Here is a 16,027-nt window from a genome sequence, read left to right as displayed (position 1 = left end):
GAAATGTTGTAAACATATCATTTTCCGAGGAGAGTTACGTGATGTTGGAGCCCGTCGCGACAGCCATGTTTGGACAACTAAATGATTCTAGGTGTATAATTATACTAATTCGATGGAAATGCCGGGAATCTAATTTCAATTTATTAGGTGAAATGTTTCTACGTTCTCATTTTTCAATCTAATTTAATTTCTGATTTTTCCGAAAATGCTACAGGAAAACTGTATAGTCCGAAACTAGCCACTCTTGATTGACCTGAATTTGGTTATTGTCCTATCTTCGTTCAACTTCCAATTTTTGATAATTCAGTAATTCCAATTCTAACCTAACTTTGTGAAAACTGTGTAGCCATAAGTCTAGTTGTATTCAAGTTTGGAAAGCTGAATATTTTCTAATTGTTTAGCTATGCTACTTGTACATTGAGGGTCTTCAAAAATGACTTTTCTCAAATTGTACTGGCTACTTGATAAAATTGTTAGGTTACCTAATTAAAGCCTACACACCAAATTTGGTTCAATTCCAGCAAGTAACCGCATTGCTACAGTAGAACAAAGTTTCTATTTATTATATAAAAATAAATTAACAAAATTTCGAAATTCTGTTCACCCCATGTAAGTGTAAGTCTATAGAAACGCTGTTCACCAAATTTGGCTCAATTCCAACCGGTGGAAGCGGAGTGATAGCAGTCGAAAAATTCGAATTTGAATAAAATAGTATTTACGGTGGGCACACCTTTAATAAATAATTGAAGAATTGGTTACCGTAAACACCACTTTATTTATTATACAAATTTTTCGACGGCAATAACTCCACTTCCACTGGTTGGAATTGAACCGAATTTGGTGAACATCGTTTCGATAGGTAACCTAGCACTTTCATGGGGTGCACAGAAAATTTTGAAATTTTGGTAACGATATCGGTGACGGACTCGCATTTGTCACCTGTATCTCATTCTTGTGTTCTTCCCATCATGCGTTCGGACTGCCCCTGGTCGCGCCGTCCCGTTTGACACCGATTCCGTTTCTCAACAGGCAGCAGCCGCAGTGGGACAGGCCCATCACTCCGCCGCCATTTCCTCCCGCCTTTCAATCCCCGCGAGACCAGGACGGCCAGGCTGCAGAGGCTGTTGTCCAGCCTGCAGAAGGTCCGGGCCGGGTTCGACATGGCGACTCTACGGAAAGTGCTAGACGGGATGAATTCGAAGGCGAACCAGAAGAGGCGCGCTGGGACTGGCGGGGCAGCGATCAGGAAGCCGTCCCGGTTGTCAGGACCGGGTTCCACCGGGACAGACGAGATGAGGAGTATGAGGGTACGGATCGATGTCAGCGGGCGTGGCAACGCGGCCGCGTCGAAGACTATCGTGAGAAGCCCCGCCAAAGAGAATTCTGGCAGGACCGCAACCCGCCCGAATTCGAAAGACCCGAGACTGGGTTCGGCGGCACGGCAGAGCACCGAAAATCTGGTTACGACCGGGACGCTCCGCTTGGGCGCGTCCGGCGCCGCAGTCGCGATTGGGCCGGACCGACAGAAAGAGAGGAACTCGGGAGTCATAAGTTCCGACCCGCGGGCCTTCTCGGGCACCGACCTCCGGAAGAACCGGCCCGCGACAAATTTCATGACGACAGAAGTGGCCCCTGCCCGGGTCACAGACGCCGGTCCTTGCTCGGCCACAGGCCCATTGAGTCGGACCAATGGGAGCACAGTGGCAGTGATGGCCGGTCAAGAGTCCACAAACCGAGACCTCTACTCGAATTACCCGACCTTGATGTCGGTCGAGGGCACCGCCAACCCCGCCCGTCTCCAAGCCATGACCCGCGGTCTCGTCACCCACCGCCCAGACCGGCCCCAAGACGCATCCCCCCCAGGCCGTTGTTACCCCACCCCGACTCGGGCCGGCCTCCCCCTCTCCTCGGCATCAGGCCCAGGCGCACTTCCGTCCCTGGCCGGGACCACCCCGGGTGGAGATAAGCCCGGCCCTTCCGCAGACACTACGAACTCGTCCCGAGCGATTAGCGTACAATACACGGGTTTACTCAATGCGATCATGTCGTTAGTGAACGCGGGTCAAGGTTCTAACAAATCGCAAGAGACTAATATACTCTTGCCACAGATTCTCTTACTTTTGCAGCAGGCGTTCGGTGGACCAGACTTGGCCCACTCCGATTCCCAGCCAGTTATAAATACTACCTCACAAAAATCAAATCCCAGTTTTGGGGCCCGGTCCGGCAAGTCTGCCGCCACGGTGCCGCACCCTGTACCGGGCCTGTCGTTTGAGGATATCCGTAGGATGAGAGAGAAGAAAGAAAAACTACAGGCAAAGAAAAAAACGGAGAGAGAGTTGAGTAAGAGAGAAGCGATGCACATGCGACAGCAGTTGAATAAGAGCATCGTACACAAGTTGAAAAAGACGAAGCAGGACACCGGTCCAGGCAGCAATGTGTCTGTTTTGGCGGGGCAGGAAAAATGCTCCGCCACAGACGACGGTCCACCGCGACAGGCTTCGTATCTTGATCGGAAGGCCAGCTCGAGGGTCCTGGAAGACGTTGCGTCTGCCCTGGTCGAGTCTGAGGGTGGAACATCTATGCCTGGTCCCAGGCCGACTGGAATTGTGCCGCCTAAACCAAGGCCGGTCCACCCGATTTTCATGGAGTCCCGGCAGAGTTTTCCTCTGACGGAAGGTAGGCCGGACCGGGACAGGGCGTCCGGGACTGACAGGGTGATTACGGAGATTGACGAGACCCTGTCCGTTTTAAAGGACGGCATGCTGGCGGATAGGAATGCTGGAGACATGAAAGACTCGTTGTCGAAGCTGTTGCGGTTAGTTCTGAGGCTTGGCGGGGCAGCGTCTGCCGCGAATTCGTCCCGGGTTGAGGGCGCGTCTGAGACGTCGACAATAGTCCCGCTTATCAGCGATGACGCCGCAATCCCGTTTATTTCTGATGGGACTGTGTTTGAGGCGGATGCGTCCGGCCCTGATGCGAATCCGGACGAAAGCGACCCGGCAGAGACGAACCTGCCCGTCTCTCAATCGGAATCCTCGATCGGAGGTGTGCCTGAAAATGTTGCCGTTGAACCTAGGGTGTTGAAAGATGAAAGTGAATCTGACAAGGCTAATCCTAATTCCTCGAAAGGTGAAGGGACCGGCACCGAATGTAAATCGGTGACAGAGACACCCTCGTCCGGCCCTGAATCAAATCGCACGGAGGCACCACTGGGAAACGTTGGTGTGATTTCCATGAAAGGTACCGAGGGGGTGGAAGATGATGCGACGGGCGTAGGACACGACTCCGCTGAAATCGGTACTCGAGAGGATTCGAAAGTGCCCCCGGCCCCAATTTCCGTCCCGAACATTGATGAACTATTGTCGAAAGTGCGTCCCGCCATCGAGACGTTGAACAAGATTGAAGCGATCGGACGTCCGCCCGAAAAACGGCAGCGGACGCATCTGGGTTACGCCGCTGATAGAAATATTTCCGAGCAAAATGCACAAAACATATGGCCCAACGCGACGGTAGCCGCGGTGCGTCCGTTACCGAGCTTCACAGCAGTCCCGTCTACAATCGGCGGCATTGTGCGGCCGCAGGCCCTGTCCACCTTGTCGGATAACCGGCCCATTCCAAACCCACACGGGTATCCTAATTTCGACCAGCACGGATCGCAGAGAGACGCACAGCAGTTACGGTATTTTCCGCCGCCCGCGTCCGACCGGGGCACGCCTACCTTGGACGAGCGCTACCCGGACCCGGCCGTGAGCAAACGGAAGACCCGGTCCAACCCGTTTTATGTGTTCGACCCGGACCATGCGCCCGAGTGCAGGGCTGTTTCTGCGTTTTTGAAGTCCGTGAAAGGGGCGTACGTAGATGTCGGCGCGTTGGTCGGGCAGCTGCTGGGACAGGTGGAAGATTCGGGCAAGGATTCGGACGGGCGAGCGATGAGCGACACGTACAGAAGTCTGTTTCCGGATGGGACTTTGTGGATCGTGTTTCGGTGAGAGTCGTGCTTACTGCTAATTGAGTAGTTTCGATTGGATTTGGTTGAGGAGATGGATACTTTTTTTTAGCTGTTGAATGGTGGCGGCTTGTGAGATATATGTTCATGAGTAACGCAAAATGACCAATTATACTACAAATAGGTGGCTCTTTTGGCCGGTTGTCGTGACAATTTCACATGTGGTTGTCGTGACAATTTCACACGTACAAGTGATAGAAGCCCAAAACTACTTTCTACTTTACAAAATATAAAGCGTTAGAAGTAGGCAAAACCTACTTGTTACTTGGAAAGGGTACTAAGGGTGGTGACCACCTCTGAACTTGAATTGGAAGATATTATTGGCCAGTCTGGTTCGAGTGCCATACCACATTGTCTGATGTCTTCGAAGGCCGTACGAGGCTATTTCCGCACCTTGTCCAGCGTCGTGTCGTATTAAAATATGCCGAGTTGAGAATGTAGCTAAAATTTTTCAGTCGGTCCGCCAACGTATTTTCAACTTCTCATTTGAGCCGCGGAGGAAAATAATTGCCCACCTCTACCCTAGTGTATCATGAGCGGTGTATATGTCGCAAAAAATCAAGGACAAAAACACATATCGCGTTATTCCTACCGATTCTGGTTTTACATAATTTGAATCTACAAATTTGATCTCATCGAGAGCTTGATTCTTGCCTTAAGCACCGAAGACGTCCCGCGTTTGCACCTGTTTCCGAATATTTCGCTGATGAAAGCCGCGGGGTCCTTGGTGCAGTTTGTGTCCGCCAAAAGCGTCGCCGACATCAGAACGAGAAATTACAAGAACATACTGCCCGGCGACGGCGGGATCATCGTGCCGTTGTGCCCGAAGACACTGATTTCACATCCGAGTAAGTGACGTCTTTGTAGCGGTTGTTTTGCTGTATGCTTCCTGTCAGATGTAATGATGTGAAGTCTGATATGAAACGAGTCACGTCAAGCTCGCTCACTGCAGCCTTGACGCTGCTCCATGTTCTGTAAAGCGCATTACTGGTAGGTTAAAACATCATAGCCTTCTAGCGTTGTTTGACTTTGTTCGCTTCGCACGGTGTAACTCAAGTTGAGCTGCTAGACGTTAGGCTGTACGTTATATGTTCATTAGAAGCCTGTTTCTGAATTTTAGAGCTGTTTGTCACTACCCTGGAGTTGAAATTTGCGCAAGACAGATGTCGGTTGCACGGTAATCGAGCTAAATCTGTACTAAAACTTGAGGCAGTTCCGCGGAGGTCCGCGACGACAAAAAGGTCGAGAACCACTGTCCTAAGTGCTAGAAATTTGATATTCCTAGAACCATTTCGAGACATGGCTACCTAGAGAAGTTCTGTAAAATCGCGATTCAGAATTTCCCCATATATTTTCCAGCCGTGTACATTTGGTCTATTTTCTGGCTTTCAAATATGACCACTTAGCTCCCGTTAAGCAAAGAAATATCGCCTTGAATTGCGCCTTCCCTTCCAGTTTCGATTCGTCACCTCATGATGTGGCTGATCGGCCACGGAGACGGCGTCCGAAGCAGGAACAGGTGGAGGCTAGCTTTGCACCAACACATACTGAATGCGCTTCAGCGAGCACAGTAAGTCGTAAGCAGTAACGATGCGCTTATACTTTTCTAGAGATTTTTGCAACTCGCACTACTTCTCCAGGGATCAGGTTTTGGTCTACTGGTACTTCTACTTCTGTACACAAAATTGTTTATATTTTTGCTTTGGAAAAGTGGAAAGTAGTTTTGCGATAACTTTACGTCGCCTTTGTCGGTGAAGCTGTCGTATGAACCGCATCAAATACATAGGCTCTATGTATGACTCCACTTATTTTTATTTGAAGTGCATCACGGCATCTGAGTCTTATATTTTCAAAAATTGCACCTGTTTGTGTACAGTGTCGTTGGTCGCTTTGCGTAAGTCACGAAGGTGCACCCTGGAATTTTTATGTGCCCGCCTCCGATTGACCGCTAGAATTCTGCTCGCACTCCTCCAATTTGATGTAGTGCTTATCGAACCTTTCCTTCTATGTTTCCAACCAAAGCAATCGGACGTGTCCTGGAAAAGTGGAGATTGATACTTCTACTTGTGATTGAATAGTAATTTACAGCATTCTCTACTTGAGTAGCAGCACTGTCTACTTTAATAACAATTTTAATGTGTCCTGGAAATTGCTGTTCTGCTCATACTTGAGGCAAAATGTCTAGTGCTAAGCCTACTCGCGTACCAGCACTGATTACTCTGAGTCTCTGACCACCTTGGTGGTGATTGCTCAAGGCTCTTGGTTGATTAGAATGATTACTGTTTGCTGTAATTAGTTAACTTCACTCCGTTCATTCTGTTCTGTACTTCAGTTGCTTACGTCTTTATGTGTGGAAGTGCACGTCTTAGTTTCGAATTTGAGTTCATAAAAGCCTAGAAAGCTGCCGGGCAGTTTCGTTTTCGCGTGCCTACGCTATCCTAGAAAGTTCACTACAATTTTATTAACTGCCATTGATCTGGAATGACTTTCAAGAGAAATATCCTCGTCCTAGAATTGTTACCAAGCTCTCAAGGCTCTTTGTAGGTGTTCAAACTGTTCATGTTCGAAAACGGGGACAAAATTTAGACAATTTTCATATCGGCTGTAGAGTCTTCTTTGCCATCGACCAGCGGTACAGACACCGGACAACAATCTAGTAGTGGGCGTTGGTCTACATAAGTTGGTTATTTTGACTGGTTATATATCGCAAAGCATGTGCTCTATGATCGAAGATACTAGCACGTTCGAATCCGCCATGACCCACCTGACCTTTCGTCGATCGTAAGCAGGCGCGTAGCCAGCCGAAAAATAAGGGAGGGCTTTGAAATATAAGAGGGGGGGTCGATTTTTTTCGAATTTAGTAACGTAGCATCGATTCATTAGGGTTAAGTACATGCGATGCGTAAATAACGATTATACAACATCCCCGTGTTCGCGATTATAGGCGTATGATAAGCTTGTCGACGAGACCGGAAGTGCCGTTAATTAGCGACTCCCTGATCTGTCGTGAACAATGAAATACGCACGCGTCGAACATTTGAACACGTGTGCGCTTATCAACGCGTCGAACAATTAAATTCGCGCGCGTCCAACAATTAAATATGCCCGCTCATCCTTGCGTCTTACGTAGCATCGAGATTTGCGCAAGTAAAAATGTACGAGTCTTAATCCGTGTTATAATGACGCCGATTTCAGGTGGTTCAAACCTTACCTCTTTTATAACTCAAGCCTACAGGACTATAACTGAAGACTAGTGGAAATCAATTACGCATGTGCGCACTGCGCACGCGTCGAACATGATTGCGGACATTCGATGTCATTCGGTTACGAGATGTCACTCTTTAGTCACAATCGCTAATCAGCATATACTTAATAGCATTTTATCCAAGCCATCGAGAAATAGGAGCCAAAGCATGGGATGCCCAAGAAGCGGTAGTTAGGCTAGCGATATCTTTAGTATATTGCAGATGTGATTGTGTAGGCCAGCGAAGATATCGTGCACTCCAAGCCAATGCAGATGTGATTGTGATTTTGTGAAGGCCAGTGACGATATCGTGCGCACTGCGCACAGGGCCTATTGCAGATGTGATTATTCAAGCCAGCGGAATTAGGCTTGTTCGAGACGCGGTAAATCAGGCTAATAATGATTACCGAATGCGTGACAATGAATGACCTGATTTCGCAATCATCTCAGCGGGAGATCGTGTCGCATTACATTGTGCAGTGCAATGCGCACGGACGGCTAACTAGCAACACGCCTTTCGTTAATTGGCCGTGCGCAATACTGATAATACGACTCATTGAATTGCAACCGAGTATTAGCATCAGAGCGGTCATTTAAATAGGGCGAGGTTTCGCGTTAAAGGAGGGGGTTTCGCGTTTCTAAAGGAGTGGGTTTTGACCCCCGAAACCCCCCCTCTGGCTACGCGCCTGATCGTAAGCATTTTGACGTGTCTTGGAAATTGCTATGCATATTTGACGTGCATATTTGGATTCGATTGGAAATTTACAGCATCACTTCGGCTCAAGTAGAAACACTGATTCCTTTAGTCCTTTATATATGGTGTTACTTGTACTTGAATAGTGACACTGGCTGCTTTGAGCACCTCTGATCCTAAGTCTCGTGTAAACAGGAATGGCGCCGAAAGCGTGGAGCAGCAGAATGCGCAGCAGGTGTCCGAGTGGATCTGTCATGCCAGCGACGTCAAGTGGAGGCTAGCGTTTGAGCTGCCTCCGCACCAGTGCGATTCGACACGGTCTCTGCCCGGTGGTGGCGCTTGGAATGCGTACGACACGGCCGGCACCGAGTCGCTCGCCAGGTCGGCGATGGTGTGCGCTCTGAAGCTGCAAATGAGCAAGGTGAACCAGTCGCGGCACGTGGTGCTGCTGATCGGTGAGTTTTTGATTTCTGAGTTTCCACTCATTACGACACCGTAACGATATGACTTGGGAACTTTAGATATCGTTCTTGGCGCAATATCAATAACACTTGTCAACACATATTTTTAGGCAGACAAAGTAGGAGTGGTTTTGAGGGTTCTGGAGGGCACTGATTCCGAATTTTTGGAGATAACCAATGGTGCTATTTTGACCAAAATCTCCCATTTTCGCTGTAGTGGCCAGATAGAAAATCGGTTCAGTCGTACTATATAGTTTTGAAATTCAATCTATTTGTTTTTACACACAGAAGTCTCTTTAATCAAAATACAGCAACAGCACTATATTTAGACGTATTAGATTTATCACAGTTATGGACTTTCACGGTTATGATGTACATAAATAAACTCCAGTCATGTACATACGTATTTACCTGGATACTCGAATAATGTGCCATTATTTCAATCAGTTTTACGTCAACCTCCTATTGTAAATTTGAAATAATATCAATTGGAATATGATATTATTAATTTAATGTAACGCGCAATTGTTTTTTTGTACGATTTTTGCCTGTAAGCAACTGCAGTTTCTCGAAAGGTTTCAACAATGGTCTGCCATAATATGTTCATCTCATCTGCCCTGATATCTCAATATTGTTGTTTTGATGTCTTGGGTGGCATCCTCTCCCCTTGCTAATCAACAAATGATCAGGAAATATATCAAGATGACTGAACAGGAAGTGAACTTTTATGCTCATGTTTGTTCCAAGTTTTTCATATGCAGATACAAATCTTTGTAGTTGGGTGCTTTGTGATCATCTCAAAAGTTTTATTTACTACATCTTAGGAGGAATATGAAGTAGGAATCTTTCATCGGTATTTGAATCTAAAATCCATCAAGATACCAGATTTAAGCTTCTCGTTTGATATGGTTATTGGTTACTAGGTATAACCACTTTTTTGACTCAGCGGAAAATTACCAATTTACAAGTCAAAAGCATTGAGACACATATGAGTAATACAGTTAAGCTTTTCAAGGTCAAATTCTACTTTATACTCCTCTTTAGTCTTGGTAGAATGACCAATTGATACAGGAGAATATGTAATTCATTTGTGCAACAGTACAATTTTTAGGCTTGACAATCAAATATTTCGAATCAGGTGATGTTAATATCGACAGAATGACTGAAAACGACTTGAGGGTTCTTCATAGTCAATATTCTATTTATGCGCAGTATAAAATTAGGAAAAACTACGATTTTCTTCCTACCAAGTGAAATATTCAAGGGTAAATACAGTAATTTCGGGCTTTTTTAGGGGTATAAATATCTTCTGAGCAAGAGCCAATCTCGTAAAACTAATGTGATATTCGTAATCAGCAACCTCAAAAACCCCAGAAATGGCTCTTAGATGTTCTGCCCAATTTTTTCCTCTTGTTGACCAGTATCATTAGTAAGTCAATGGTAATAATTTGCGAGCCGAAATTCAAAAGTTGAAATTTGCTACCGTCTAATATTACTGGCGGCCAGAGCACGACCAAGCGAAATTAACTCCGATGTCTTATTTCCAGACGGTGACCCTGGTGAGAAATGGTGGCAGCCTCTCTGGCGATGTGGAATTTGTGTCGCCAACATCGAAAGCTTTGTCCGGAAAGTATGCTCGGGAAGCGGTCAGTCTTCCACTCGACGCGCGACGAGTTGTGTCATGTCCTTGTACCAAGAGGGCTTGCCCTGTCTGACGACGGGACAGTCTGTCGAGCGATGATCCCCATTTTCAGACTTTCGTGGCGTAAGGGAACTCGGGCAACGATAAGATGTCGGAAATTGGAAGCAAAAACGAAGAGATTCTTTGTGTATCTGCCAGTCACTGGCGTAAAATCGATGCGATAATTCTTGTGGAATGATAATTTTTCTCTTATTTTTTATCTTTTCGTTATTTTTACATGAATTTCAATTTCAATCCTATTGGTATTTTTTGATGGGTGGGTTTTCTTAGTTGAGCAGGTAGGGCGTTCTCCAGAGGTTTGTTACACTGTTGATTTGGTTTTCGGGCAATGGCATAGGAAAATTACAAGGCAGCTGTATAAGAAAATGGAAGATGGTTTAATACCAGCTACATCAGGGCTGGCCAACCTTTTCAGCCAAAAGGCCACATTCGATTGGCGAACTGTTGCGCGGGCCACTAGCCGCGCGAAGCGCGAACATTTTTTGAAGTTCACAGGTCAATAATATTGTCACCTGACTATATTGCGGGCATGCTTTATATCGCTGGGCTCAGTTTCCAAGGACTGGGCTATCGCCTATCGGCATCTGGACATATCGATATCGAAAGTTTCGACCAACATGTGTCAATTATTTTGTGCCTTGGTTTCATAGTCGACGGTCTTTCTGCGAGTGCAAACGCAAAGTCGCATATGTTGAACGACACTCTGCCTTGTAATCGCGAATATAGTTGGATTCATTCTGATCCATTAGGCGTTCTTTCATTTTCACAAAGGGGCAACAATATTAAAAGCAAGAAATCGAGTGACAACATGTTGCGCAAAGCGTGTAGAAAATTTTTTCTTTTGATAAATCTATCGCAAATCATTCTGCTTTATTGTATTGTACGAAGATCTACCAATATGTGACTGGCTCCGCCAATGCGTCGGAACTGATATTTTAGTCATCACATCTCAAGTGTTGCGGCCTAACTAATCAAATTTTTGGTTGGCCTCACAAGTTCACAATAAGTGCAATCTATTATTGATAACATTAGAAATTTCGGAAATTACCTCGCGGGCCACTCAAAACCTTCTCGCGGGCCATATGTGGCCCGCGGGCCACGGGTTGGCCGGCCCTGAGCTACATCCTTGCAGTCATCGGTCCAGGAGTTCAATACCCTGCTGATTTGATTTGTGGGCAATTTAGTGCAGGAATTGCCACAGTTATTGGTTCAAGACTAGCAGCTTTCATGGAGATGGCTGCAACTCATTACTGGAATTACCTCAGAAGTTAAATTGAGCATAGTGTCCTGTCTTGATAAGTGAGATCAACGGTTACACCACTGTGTCTGTCATGTTGTCGTAAGCGCCAACAACCGTTAGTACAAATAATTAAATTATGGCTCACAATTATTTTCCAGCATGAGAGCGCAGTAGCAGATTCACTACTCACATATTCTCAATCATTTTGGTTTTAGCCTCTGGCGTGTCAGACTAGGATGTAAATCCAACATCCACAACATCCCTGCTACGGAGAGAGTGGAAAGAATGCAGTTTTATCTCCACTTATCTGCGCGCCCTCAGTGATAGATTAGCCGTAGACGAAAGTAGACTTCTTCCCCTCTCATTATGAAATATTTCATACCTTACTGTAAAACTATTGCTGCATTTCTGAGCTCAGAACAGCAAAGCCCCCTTGTTTGAGTAATATCACATTGTAAATTACTAACAGTTTAGCCAAGCAGCGATAGGCTATGGAATGACCTAAGCTATGATTTCCGCATGCAAGAAGGTCGCCTTCATTTATTCATACAGATCGTTCTAAAAGTAGCAGTGTATATAGTAAATCATAACGAATCACAATTTCAACTTTCTGATATCGTCGGAACTAAAATCGGCTCTCATGGACAAAACTCTTCGGACTTCCGCCGGCGTAAGTCGCCATGTCAATGGCCCAGAGTTACTACCCCAATAGTCCAACATTTCACTGACATCGTCCAAGTTCAGGATGGTTGCAGTTTGCGTCAGACGTGCAAACCTATCTCTTATAGTCCACGTTGTCATCGACGTAAGAAAGCTGACCAGCGAACGAAGCTCTTTGTCAAACTGCATCCCGCCTAGTCTGTTGAAAGTAGATTTAAACACAACCTTCTCCATTTGCGTCGCTATTTCGTTCGTCAAATGGCTGATGAGTTGATCGTAGATGCTCTCAGATAGAGATTCGTAGAATTTGTCAGTCAATTGTTTCAGGCCGTAAATCAACGGTTCCACCCATGGATCGTTGGCTTCGTACGCGGAAAATTCAGAATCGTTCAGTATATGACTGACCGACAAAAAATTCGAAATCAACGGCCGAATCTCCGGTTTAATGCAAGATGAACTTAACTCCATCACCCCAACCTCCAACAAGTTTTTAAAATTATTTGAGAGAGACGCTAAATCGGTGAAGCAGCTCTCCAGTTTTGCAGACCCTTGTTCCGTTAAATTCTGGAAGATTTTAGTAACCTCCGCCTCCAAGCTACGTTTCAAAGTCTGTATATGCTGCCCGGAGACTTCACAGTTGTTAAGAGTCGTGAGAAACAGCTTCCTACCCGTCTCGTTTTGTTCATCCACGCTGCCAAGTTTGCCTTGCTGCAACGACGTCTGCATTACATTATACGCAGAGCTGATATTATCCAGCATGCCACCGGAAGGAAATCCTGCCTTGATACGTGATGCAAGTACATCCCTGTATTCAGTGTCGAGAACGCTAGAAGCATGGTTTAACATCGCACACACACAGTCGATGGAGGAGCTGGTCATCGCGTGTTTGATGCATTGTTTTAAAATAAAAAATGTGTCATCCACCATGCTTGACGTACGTGAAGATTCTTCAATCGCGTCAAGTTGAATCGCTTTTAATGACGATTCCCGCATGTAGTATTCTTCCATCACTATGTACCCGCATATGATTTCTTGCATAGTGTGACTCAAGTCACAGTTTCTGACCCAAGCGTGGAGTTCTATTTTCTTCTCGGTTCTCTCTTCCGGAGTCTGATACACAATGTCAATATCGGCCTGTAAGCGTCTTTGTAGAAATCTCAAGTATAGCTCTGAACGCGAGCTTATCAGTGTCACTTCACTTAATATCGGCTCCAATTCTCTCGCATCAAGACACTGTCGGTTCAAGCCATCGCTGCTTTTTCCTTTATTTACGCGTGAATTCTGAACTTGCTGTATTTTTGACTGGTATTTCCGTACACTTTGGAATTTATCCAATATATTTTTCGCTTGAATGTCGCACTCCTGCTGTAGGTTTTTCACTAGTAAAAACAGTTTACCGGGACCATAATAAGTCTCTACTAAAGGTTGCTGTTTTTCTACGGTACGTGCAATGCCTTCAAAAAGCAACGTCAAAGAGTCTGCGAATAAAACGTTGTAACGTCTATCGGAGGAATCCGTCACTAGGGCGACTTTGAGGTTTTGCTCTGCACTTTTTTTGATTTCCTGTCGTAAAAAGCGAGCGAATTTGTCGAGACCTTCGTCTTCCATTTTGAGCAAAGGAAATATTTTGAAAAACCTCTCCACCGAAGCTAGATCTCCAGCAGTGACCGCGATGTCAAATTGTTCCGACACGACCTTTGACATCTGAACCCGTGCTTCTTGTAGCACTTTTAACGATGCCGTTATGCTGGAGCTTTCCATACCGGCACTGATGCTTTGTTTGATCACGTTTTCATCAAGACATAAATATCGATGAATATTTGCAGCTGCTTGTTCGTAATCGTTAGATTCCATCGCAGATTTTACTCCATCTGTGCAGAATTTTAAATCTAAAATATCATCAACTCGTTGTATAGCCTCAAAAACATGAGTCTTCGCCAGATCTAGCTGCCGCACTTTGGAGCTTATATTGTCGGCTAGCTCGCAAACGAAATTTGTCATGCCACAAAGTCGTTGTGAATCACTTTCCAGCAGGTCGAGAGATGGCATTAGATCTTGAATACCATTCATTTTTTCGTCCAAACTTGGCTTATCTTGCAGTAATGACGCGAGAGCTTCTGTGTTTTCTTTCAATTTGATTTGAATATTGTCGTAAGCATCTTGCATCTCCTGCAGACTAGTGAGACTTTCGATACCGCCATACTTCGTCACATCTCCCATTATGATTTTCTACACCGGAAGATGCCGGTAATATGGTACGTTATACTGGAGGACGAAGTATCGAAACGAACTTCAGAACAACAACTGCAATTACTCTTATGCTTGAAAATTAAGCGATAACACGATCAAAACGCAATCGCGGGCGCTCGATGTTGCAGCATCTTGCAACAAAATGAACAAAATACAACTACTGGGTGGATATATATTGATGACGTTAGCTATGACGGCGATATCAACATATACATCATTGCTGTGCCTGTGGCATTGCGTGTATATCGGTGATAAATTAAATGGAGAGCTCAGATTTGGCTTGCTCAGGGTGTTTGATCACGCAGTCTTTCATCTGATCATGGAATTGATTTGATGAAATATATCTGCTGCACGTACTGGTTGCTGACATCACCGACAATGCTGACGTCAACAATTTATAATCACCAGATTGGCGCTGAACCGTAACTGAGGGACGTGTCGAAATCGCTATAACAGTTTGAAGCAGCCCAACAACCACTGAGACTCATATGACATATTTTGGAAAGCTAAAAAAGTTAGCAAACGCGACAAAGGGGATGATTATTCGTTAGATTATACCTAAGAATATATATTACGACGTAACATATATATATAATGATGGTAGGTAGTCCTGAGTCTCTGATCAACGCAGAGATTCTGATACATAGCATACATATCAATAGTGACGAGTTTCGTGATGTACTGTTCATAATAAGTTGCTGACCAGCTGACGATTACCCCTGACGAGTGTCAGCCGAAAATATTCGGGCTCATTGCAATGTGGATATACTATTCAATAATGAGTTTCATGAAAAAATTATAAATATGTTGGAGAGCTTCTTGGAGGTACAGAACTTCAATATACAATTGAATAGTATATTCATATTGAAATGAACCCGAATATTTTCGGCTGACACTCGTCAGGGGTAATCGATATGTTCGGGTAACGCGTTTAGAACTTGACAACATGCAAAACATCTTTTTGATAACGGTTACCCTGAACACGTCATCAGCCGTGGCATAGAGAGGAAATAAACGCAATTCAACGCAGAAAAACAAACAGAGCCCACCGAACGAACAATAAAAGATGTTTATATCCATCTACCTTGGATTGGCCCCATTTCCACCCGCTTTGAAAATCAATTGATTTCTGCGGTCAGTGTTACGACACAGTCAAAACCAATGTGATTTTTACGACTACACAACTGCTCCCTTCAACACGCAAAGACGTGCTCCCTGCACTCCAACAAAGAATGTAGTGTACGAATATAAGTGCCACTGTGATTGTGGCTACGTGGGAATAGAACGTCAAAACGTCTGCAGGAACGCATAAACCAACATGTCCCCAGATTTATCAGAACACGTGCATCACGCTTAGTGAAAAGCTCACCCTTAACCCATCCGCTTAAGATTGATGCTGATCGATCAAAGGCCATTAATTCTGCCATCGGCAAACATCTGTTAGATAATCCGATTTGTGCGAATAATTATCGAGACGACCGATTTCGAATCGTTGGGCGGGGCCGTTCACAATTCCATTTGTGTGCCTTGGAGTCGACTTTTATCAAAATACACCAACCAAAACTCTATCAACAAAAGGAGTTCGTGTACCACCTAAAAATAGTACATTGAACGCTCTCTCTTTCATGCTGGTGACGTCATATTTTGTGATACGATCGTTGACATACAATGTTCTTTCCAATTCTCTACTAGTTGCTGACGATTACCCCTGACGAGTGTCAGCCAAAAATATTCGGGTTCATTTCAATATGAATATACTATTCAAATATG

The 16,027-nt window shown here is 45.1% G+C and overlaps 2 protein-coding genes across 2 annotated transcripts in view; one reads left to right on the top strand and one right to left on the bottom strand.

Moving 5' to 3' along the window:
* Nucleotides 1–10,346, top strand: part of LOC145454334 (uncharacterized) — a 50,965-nt gene extending 40,619 nt beyond the window's left edge. Inside the window, exons 18-22 of the mRNA XM_080332323.1 lie at nt 1,030–3,985; nt 4,667–4,854; nt 5,462–5,576; nt 8,140–8,399; nt 9,953–10,346. Coding sequence (XP_080188449.1) covers nt 1,030–3,985; nt 4,667–4,854; nt 5,462–5,576; nt 8,140–8,399; nt 9,953–10,146 — 3,713 coding nt within the window. The 3' untranslated portion in view covers nt 10,147–10,346. The remainder of the gene's footprint in view (nt 1–1,029; nt 3,986–4,666; nt 4,855–5,461; nt 5,577–8,139; nt 8,400–9,952) is intronic.
* Nucleotides 10,347–11,872: 1,526 nt separating this feature from the next.
* On the bottom strand, nt 11,873–14,421 carry LOC145454335 (conserved oligomeric Golgi complex subunit 4-like). Its single transcript, XM_080332324.1, has one exon. The coding sequence runs from the start codon at nt 14,225–14,227 to the stop codon at nt 11,942–11,944; it is 2,286 nt and encodes a 761-aa protein (XP_080188450.1). The 5' UTR covers nt 14,228–14,421; the 3' UTR covers nt 11,873–11,941.
* Nucleotides 14,422–16,027: the final 1,606 nt, after the last annotated feature.

Source organism: Botryllus schlosseri, chromosome 13, assembly GCF_051294905.1.
Source record: "Botryllus schlosseri isolate E-star chromosome 13, Bs_hap1, whole genome shotgun sequence".
NCBI lineage: Eukaryota > Metazoa > Chordata > Ascidiacea > Stolidobranchia > Styelidae > Botryllus > Botryllus schlosseri.
The sequence above is the reverse complement of the archived record's forward strand: the minus strand, read 5'-3'. Positions and strand labels throughout refer to the sequence as shown.